We start from the raw sequence: 9,327 nt of genomic DNA, 5'->3' as shown, positions 1-9,327 counted from the left end.
GGGATTTCAAAATGGAAATTATGAAATGAGGACCAACATCAGCACACTGTTTCTCACAATCAAAAAGGTGGATCTATCTGACTCTGGACTGTACATCTGTGGAATTTATACTGGCAGTTTGTATTATACTTTCACTGTGATACGTTTAAACATTGAAGGTAAGGTTTTAAAAGTCTCTTTTTTTGCGTCTTTTCCTGCTTATGTTGCAAAATGTGATATAATAAGTGACTATATTGATCGTGTACGCAACACAATCACATTTTTGATGTAAACCTTTTAAAATATATATGTTTTGCCTTATTTTTTATATTTTTTTACTTTAAGTTTATTGTAATTGTGTTTTAAGTGGACTGAGCAAAATTAGCTTTTCATTGTATAGATTAGAATAACTGTCATCTGTGTTTCTGTGGATTCTACATAAAGCAACACACAGTTTTTAGCATTCTAACCTATTTGATCGTTCAAGGTAAGATTGTATTTAAACCTTTTCCTCATATTTACAGTACATCTCAAATACATTGTTAGGAAAAAGACAAAAAACAACATGTGTGATATGTATCATACATCACCATGTTTTTTTGTTAGGTGATGGTGAATCCGACGGGGAAATTAATTCTGAGATTGAAAGTAAGGTTCTCCTTCTTCACTGTGCAGTCATCACAGCCAGTAATTATATTTTAAACAACTGTCTCATGATTTTTCTTGCAGAGGAACCTGATGGAACAACAGAGCTGATGAGTGTGATGCTGGCCGGTCTGTCTGTGTTCCTCACGATAGTCGTTGTTGTTCTGGCCGTTAAGATCAGGAAACTTCAGACAGGTGCAATATTTTAATACATTCATGTTGTGTTGTTCTATACACATACATAAGGAATAGTTAACTAATAACACTTTTGTGTTTTTGCTTTTCAGCTGTGACAGACAAACCGCAGCCAGAAAGAAACAAGGTGAACTAAACCATTACCTTCACTAAACTCTATCTTATTGTTTTAAACACATGATCAGTCTGTTTGTCCCGAGCTGCTGCAGATGGCATCAAACTGAAAATAATAGTTTCATCCAACGGCGTCTCATAGCGGCTCAGCGTTTTTGCACCGCGCTTCATGTGCAATAAGAAAATTAAAAATTGTACGAAGGAGGCGGGTCAGATAGATAGATAGATAATTAGATAGATAATTACTTTATTGATCCCCAAAGGGAAATTTAAGGTCCAAGTAGCTCGATACATCACACAATATAATATATACATACACACACTATTAAAAAAAAAGATAGTCCAAAAGAAAAATTAAAAAACAAGAAAAAAATTGGATGGAGGGAGGGGGCGTGTTGTGCAGGCTAACATAGCCAGTAGCCAGTAAGGGCATTGTGCAGGGGGCTAACATAGCCAGTCGATAGTGAACCACGTATATAAGTTGTGAGTGAGTGGGTTGGGGGCTGTGCATGTTTGAGGGGGAGGAAACTATGCAGAGAAGTCTAACACAGTAGCTTTGATAGACTTTGCCAGGTTGAACAGTTGTATGGCTGTAGGGATGAATGATTTCCTCAGCCTATCGGTTTTGCACAACAGCGAGCGCAGTCTGCAGCTGATCACACTCTTCTGTTGAGTGCTGGTACCGTAGAGTGGATGGTTTTTATTGTCCATGATGGTGAGCAGTTTGGTGAGGGTCCTTTTGTCGGCGACTGAAGTGATGCACTCCAGTTTAGCACCGACCACAGAGCCAGCTTTCCTCACCAGCCTGTCCAGTCGCCCTGCATCCTTCTTCTTCGTGCTTCCTCCCCAGCACACCACCGCATAGAAGAGGACGCTGGCGACGACAGACTGATAAAACATCTCAAGGAGTTTGCTGCAGACGTTGAATGACCGCAGCCTCCTCAGAAAGTGCAGCCGGCTCTGCCCTTTCTTGTAGATTGAGTCTGTGTTGGCAGACCAGTCCAGTTTACTGTCCAGAATTACCCCAAGGTACTTGTATGTGCCTACCATCTCCACTTTGACCCCCTCAATGGAGACTGGTAGCATGGTTGGTTTAGACCTGCGGAAATCCACCACCATTTCCTTGGTCTTAGCGGTGTTGAGTCGAAGGTGGTTGAACTTGCACCATTGCACAAAGTCCTCCACCAGGCTCCCGTACTCCCCATCCTGGCCATCCCTGATACACCCCACAGTTGCAGTGTCATCCGAGAACTTCTGCATGTGGCAGGACTCTGTGTTTTAGCAGAAGTCAGAAGTGTACAGGGTGAACAGAGCAGGAGAGAGCACAGTTCCCTGTGGTGCTCCGGTGCTGCAGACCACTGTGTCTGACAGGCAGGTCGAGAGTGTTGGTACGAAAGAAATTCATGAACAAATATGGATTTAAAATGTTATTTAAAAGTTTTCTAAATCTGCTCTTCGATTTACAGAGTATGATTTTATGGAGCAAACGTTGGCGGAGGCATTAAATGTTCGAACTGTGCAAATAATATAACTTATTATTTAACCAGGGCACGTTTTGAAGCTTTTGGGTTGTCTGTAAAGTCATAACAACGGTCCAAATTATTGTTTTGAATTAAAACCCTTACATTTTTCAGATAGAAATAAGTAGCATGAGATTACTGATACGCATGGCAAAATATGAAGGAGGAAAATAAATCACGTTTTTTAGCATTTAGAAGACTTTACTATGTTTTCACTCATATTAATCTCAACCTCAGATTGTGTGTGTGATTCAGCGTGTGACACTGACTCGTTACAGGATCTGGGATCAGAGGAACTGAGGCCAAAACCAAAGAGAAGCCGGCAGCCTGCACGCGACAGAGAGATGGAGTCGAACGTTGTGTATGCTGCCACCAGATAGACACAACTAATGCTGCATTGTTGTAATCTACTGGTGTGACTGTGTGGAAGGAGACACTGGCAACAAATACAATCTGAATCATTATTCTGTATTTTCTGGTGTTTCTTTCTGTCTCTCAGTCAAAGTGTCGATACTTCTCTCGCTGTCTGAGGGGAAGAATAGTCAATGTGTGATGGAGGAGGAGTCAGAAAGGACTTTGTTGTTGTGGAGGGACGGACGTAAACATCTTGTTTGACAGGAAGAGACAGTGCAGTGTGGTTTGATACCACTGAGGTTACAATCATGAAGTCAATGCTCTGTGGAAACCGTGAAGGGAAGCTGAGACAACCAAACCTGCTGCAGCATTTAGACTTGTGATACTTCAAAATGTGCATTAAAATATGTGTATGGAAACGGGGCTATTGTCTGCACCACAGGACGTCTTCAGCAGTGATCATGAACATCAAAATAATGAATTTCCACAGAGACAAAGAAGAGCAGCATTCCTATAAAACATTAAAATCTCTTATAGCGTTAATCACTCCACTCCTCCATCTACACAAACGTCTTCAGCTGCTCTCCGCATGCTGACTTACTCATACGGAGAGCCAGATATGAATCATGGCTTCACAGGAAGAGGCAGCAGAGTGGTCTGAGCACTCGGTCACAAGTCAAAGCTCTGCAGCGACGTATGAAGAGCAGAAAACTACAAACTGACCAGCTTGATTTGGAATAAAAGCCTTTGTATTTGTACAGAATGGAAGAATAGATCAAATAGATGCAAAATAGTATGATAGAAAATGTGAAAGTAATTGTAGTATTTCATTAGACTGTATTTTTCTCAATTTGACTGACTTTTAAAGATGTTAAATTATATTGTAAACTATTGTAAACTGACAAAGTGAATGGCTGTGTCTACTACTGGACACTTTCAGTGTTTAGGGCGCCACACTGACAAAACCAGCAGAATTCAGTGCACTCAAAGTACCCGGATGGCGCACTGCAAACTGTCAAAAAGTGTAAAACGACACCACTCGCACTAAACGGGCGCCATCTTGGCGACGTAGAGGAAGAGGAGGAGCCATTTCCGCCAGCTTTTTATTTATTTATTTATATCCTCTTGCCTCGATTGTGGTGGTGTCGCAGTTTCCACACGGGGTGGAGAAAGAAGTAAACAAGGGACAAAAATAGGGCAAGAAGCGCGTTCATTTTGTCAGTTTTAGTTTCGCGGGTATCGCGAGCAGATTTGCGGACGTCACTTCCGGCTTAATTTCGCGGGTGTTGCGAGCAGATTTGCCGACGTCACTTCCGCCAATTGGTTAACGTAAGTGTTTCATTTGATACAGCGCTTATCAGGACTGAGTGCACTACAGATGTTAGTGCTCTGTATTGCAGTGTACTTTGTAAGGTGTTCGGTAATAGACACAGACAATGTGTATATGACATACAAAGAGGAAGCTTTTTTATTTGTTGGTCCTCCCCGCCCCCTCCATTATTTTCCACTGCGGTGAACACTTTGTGTACCAGTGGAAGCCACAGGAAGACTGGTGTTCAGCTCTCTGCAATGAAACCACAAGATGAACAGACTTTTAGAACGAGGCAGAAGATCTTTTCTCTCAAACCGTCCCCTTCTCTGCCGACGACACGACATATTTTCTCGCGCTCATTTTGCTTGTTCACCTGTACGACATCATCAACATCCTCATGCAGCTTCACTGCTCAACAGATGCAGGTTTGCTGGGAGGCATTTTGTGGTCGGTCTCCTCACGCACACACGTGTCCATCATGACTTGTTGGGGGAAGAAATATCGGTTTCCATTGCAGTATTTGTGAATAATCCTGAGTAACTTTGTTTTGGATACAAAGCTCGTCTTTGAAACTCTCTCCTTTTCTTTTGGAGTGAAGGAGTGAGTGAGGTCTACGTCACATGTTTGACAGAAAGAAGAGGAAGAGGTGTCTGAACAAGACTGAGGTGAAAATGAAATGAGATCTGTAAGTTTAAAGAGAGAAAATAAACATTTGTCATGAAGGGGAAATAAAATACGTGCGGCTCGATGTTTGCAGATGGGAACCAGCACCAGTGAAGTCTCAACCACAGGAAGACTTTCAGGCATAACCACACACACCAAAGGCAGTTTTTAGACATAAGAATGATGCTATATGTTTCCAACATATATATCAACCCATTCAACTCTTTTCACTCCTCACTGATGGTCTCAGTAACCTTCACGAGACATGTCAACGTCTGCTCTTAGAGGTACAAACTCCCTCAGAGTCGCATCACAGGTGCATGCTGGTTACTGGTGGACAACATTAACATACATATTAGCTAGCAATCATTTCATGTCAGTATATGACCAAAAAAAAACAAAGTAAACCAAATGTATTTAATTGAATCTCCAATTGTTCATTTCCAGTGTTTTACTTTGTTTAGAATATGTATAACATTTTGTTATAGATTGCTACTGACTGTGTTACCCCAAAAATACCAAAACATACCAGAACAACAAAAAAAAACACACTTTAGATGTAGACTGCTGTATAATATATCATCATATGGCACCTATAGTTCATCCTTCATCCATGGCTAAGTAAGCGAGGGACTTTCAACATTGTCACGGTCGTTGTAGCGCCGCAAGAACCAAAACATCTGCATCCAAACGCAGCATCCGTAGCATCCTCTCCACAAGGTGTGGCAGCTCCTTTCAGGGCCTCGGGTGGACGTGACAACACAGCATCCAGCTTGACGTTCATCACAACATGAGCCATATGAACACTGCCAGGCATTAACATGTTAACTCAGTGTGAAGATAATATGAAGCGTTACGCTTAATGATATTCATGATGTCAGGGTTTTTTGTGAAGGATAACTTTGTCTCTGCGTTTGTGTCTACACTAATTTCCTAATATGGTTCAGTAACGTGGTCAGTTTGAGAAGCAGGAGGGAAAACTAAAACAACATGTCCCGCCTCCTCACGGTGAGAGCAGCCTCTCTGAACAGAGTTCAGCTGTGGACGCTGCAGAGCTTCAGTCGCCATGAAGAACTTCACCATGAAGACCTTCACCATGAAGAACTTCACCATGAAGAACTTCACCATGAAGAACTTCACCTTCATCGCAGCTTTAAGTCTCTGCAGCTTCGGTGAGTACTGCATCAACCCACCGGATTTGAGAATGTTCACTTCCTATGTTTATTTAAAGGAAATGTTCATGGTCCTTTAGTTTAACGGAGAGTCGACCCCTTGTTGTGTGTGTGTGTGTGTGTGTGTTTGTGTGTGTGTGTGTGTGTGTGTTGCAGGCTGGGTGTGTGTCTCGGGTTCAGATGGTCAGCTTGTGGAGGTCCAGGCCGGTGGAGAGGTCACACTGCTGTGCTCCAACACCTCACTGTTTGATTCTGTGGCTTTGTGGTTCAGAGTGGTGGACAGATCCAACGCCAGCTGCATCTCCGTTATGTTAAACTCTGCCCCCGCTTCGTACTGTCCGGGATTTCAAAATGGAAATTATAAAATGAGGACTAACATCAGCACACTGTTTCTCACAATCAAAAAGGTGGATCTATCTGACTCTGGACTGTACATCTGTGGAATTTATACTGGCAGTTTTTGTTATACTTTCACTGTGATACGTTTAAACATTGAAGGTAAGGTTTTAAAAGTCTCTTTTTTTGCGTCTTTTCCTGCTTATGTTGTAAAATATGATATAATAAGTGACTATATTAATCGTGTACGCAACACAATCACATTTTTGATGTAAACCTTTCAAAATATATATATATTTTGTGCCTTATTTATTCATTTTTACCGTGTATCTCTTGTATGTCACTGCACAGTTGCATATTTTACCTTAACTTTATTGTAATTCTGTGTTCGGAGGACTGAGCAAAATAAGCGTTTCCTTGTATAGAATGACTGTTATCTGTGCGTATGACAGTAAAAACATCTTGAATCTTGAAACCGGCCAAAGTTTGAGACTGATCTCTTGTCTCCATTGCAAGGTGAGCCACGTGATGACGGGGACAGCGAGTGCAACGGTAAGATTCCCCAAAAGAGTTTCATCATTGTGCCGATCATCAAACGTTTGAAGGTGAAAGAGTTGAGCTGAAGTCAGTTCGGCCCGGTTGGATCGTGACCATGTTTAAAGTCTTTAAGGGGAAGTAGAGTCTAACTGGATGATCTCTGTTGAAGCGTGTAACAGGACGTTTACGCTGGCGAGTGTGATCCCGTCCGTCCTGAGCGTTCTGCTGGCCGTGGTCATCGTGGGTCTGGTTGTGAGGAACAGGAAGCTTCAGACAGGTGCAGCTGTGACGTTGTGTTTTTAACCTGTGTCCATACGCTGCAGTAATCCTAAACTCTTTGTGGACCAAAGACAATGAAATGAGATGTTTTGTTTCTGTTTGTAGCTCATGAGGAAGAACCGCATCCAGAGCAAAGAGAGGTGAATACTATACTTTATATTACTGTTTAAGATAAAATAATCCTTTATTAGTCCCTCAGTGGGGATATTACAGGATAACAGCAGCATTGCTCACAAGTAAATAAAGATTAAAAAATCACGTAATATAAATAAACAGAACAGTTATAAAAAAAAATTAAACAGTAAGAAGAATATTAAATATACATATGGAATATAAATGTGTATAAAAATACTTAAACATACTTAAATCAGGGGTCGGGTCGCGGTGGCAGCACACCCAGCAGACCGACCCAGGCTTCCCTCTCACCCGCAACATTTTCCAGCTCGTTCTGGGGGACCCCGAGACGTTCCCAGGCCGGCCGGGAGATATAATCCCTCCAGCGTGTCCTGGGTCTTCCCCGGGGCCTCTTCCCAGTTGGACGTGCCTGGAAAACCTCTAATGGGAGGCGTCCAGGAGGCATCCGGATTAGATGCCCGAACCACCTCAGCTGACTCCTTTCGATACGAAGGAGCAGCGGCTCGACTCCAAGCTCCCTCCTGATGTCCGAGCTCCTTTCCCTATCTCTAAGGCTGAGCCCGGCCACCCTACGGAGGGAGCTCATTTCGGCCGCTTGTATCCGCGACCTCGTTCTTTCGGTCACGACCCAGAGTTCGTGACCATAGGTGAGGGTTGGAACGTAGACCGACCAGTAAATAGAGAGCTTTGCCTTCCGACTCAGCTCCCTCTTCACCAAGACGGACTGGTACAGCGCCTGTTTTACTGCTGCAGCCGCACCGATCCGCCTGTCCATCTCCCGCTCCACCTTACCCTCACTCGTGAACAAGACCCCGAGGTACTTGAACTCCTTCGCTTGGGGCAGGCATGTTGTCCCTACCTGAAGGGAGCAATCCACCGGTTTCCGGCAGAGAACCATGGCCTCGGATTTGGAGGCGCTAACCCTCATCCCTGCCGCTTCACACTCGGCTGCAAAACGCCTGCAAAACGCCCCAGCGAATGCTGGAGGTCACGGTCCGAGGAAGCAAACAGGACCACATCATCTGCAAACAGCAGAGAGGCGATCCCGAGGCCCCCGAACCGGATTTCCTCCGCCCCCCGGCTGCGCCTAGAAATCCTGTCCATGAAAGTCACAAACAGGACCGGTGATAAAGGGCAGCCCTGGCGGAGGCCAACACCCACCGGGAACGTGTCTGACTTAATGCCGAGGATACGGACACAACTCCTACTGCAGGCGTATAGAGACCGGATAGCCCGTGCCACCGGATCCGGCACCCCATACTCCCGCAGCAACCCCCACAGAACCCCCCGAGGGACCCGGTCGAAAGCCTTCTCCAAGTCCACAAAGCACATGTAGACTGGGTGGGCAAACTCCCAAGACCCCTCCAGTAGTCCCGCAAGGGTAAAGAGCTGGTCCACTGTTCCACGACCGGGACGGAATCCGCACTGCTCCTCTTGAATCCGAAGTTTGACAAGCGGTCGGAGCCTCCTTTCCAGCACCCTGGCATAAGCTTTTCCCGGGAGGCTGAGTAGTGTGATACCACGATAGTTCGAGCACACTCTCCGGTCCCCCTTCTTGAAGATGGGAACCACCACCCCGGTGTGCCAGTCCATGGGGGTTCCCGACCCCCATGCGACACTGAAAAGGTGTGTCAGCCAAGACAGCCCAGCAATGTCCAGTGCTTTCAGCATCTCAGAGCAGATTTCATCCACCCCTGGCGCCTTGCCACTAAGGAGCTCTTTAACTACCTCAGTGACCTCTGTCCAAGGTCTTCAGGCGCTGCCCCCTCCCCAGGGGACATGTTGGCCGGGTTTAGGAGTTCCTCAAAGTGCTCTTTCCACCGTCCGACGATGTCCCCAGTCCGAGTCAGCAGTTCCCCTCCCCCGCTGAGAACAGCCTGGGGTAGGCCCTGCTTTCCCTTTCTGATCCGCCGGATGGTTTGCCAGAACCTCTTCGAGGCCAACCGAAAGTCCTTCTCCATGGCCTCCCCGAACTCTTCCCATGACCGAGTTTTAGCATCCGCTACCGCCGCAGCTGCAGCCCTCTTGGCCTGCCGGTACCCATCAGCTGCTTCAGGAGACCCCTGGGCCAACCAGGCCCAAAAGG

At 45.1% G+C, this 9,327-nt stretch overlaps 1 protein-coding gene across 1 annotated transcript in view; it reads left to right on the top strand.

Annotated features, from left to right (window-relative positions):
• The first annotated feature begins 4,117 nt into the window (after positions 1-4,117).
• LOC137792661 (uncharacterized) overlaps positions 4,118-9,327 on the top strand; it is a 7,359-nt gene continuing 2,149 nt past the window's right edge. Inside the window, exons 1-7 of the mRNA XM_068588415.1 lie at positions 4,118-4,136; positions 4,718-4,784; positions 4,877-5,954; positions 6,111-6,452; positions 6,807-6,842; positions 6,997-7,104; positions 7,212-7,246. Coding sequence (XP_068444516.1) covers positions 5,849-5,954; positions 6,111-6,452; positions 6,807-6,842; positions 6,997-7,104; positions 7,212-7,246 — 627 coding nt within the window. The 5' untranslated portion in view covers positions 4,118-4,136; positions 4,718-4,784; positions 4,877-5,848. The remainder of the gene's footprint in view (positions 4,137-4,717; positions 4,785-4,876; positions 5,955-6,110; positions 6,453-6,806; positions 6,843-6,996; positions 7,105-7,211; positions 7,247-9,327) is intronic.

Source organism: Clinocottus analis, unplaced genomic scaffold, assembly GCF_023055335.1.
Source record: "Clinocottus analis isolate CAN_PGR_092001 unplaced genomic scaffold, fCliAna1.0.p SCAF_21, whole genome shotgun sequence".
Lineage (NCBI taxonomy): Eukaryota > Metazoa > Chordata > Actinopteri > Perciformes > Cottidae > Clinocottus > Clinocottus analis.
Note: the sequence above shows the minus strand (reverse complement) of the source record. Positions and strands in the feature narration are given on the sequence as shown.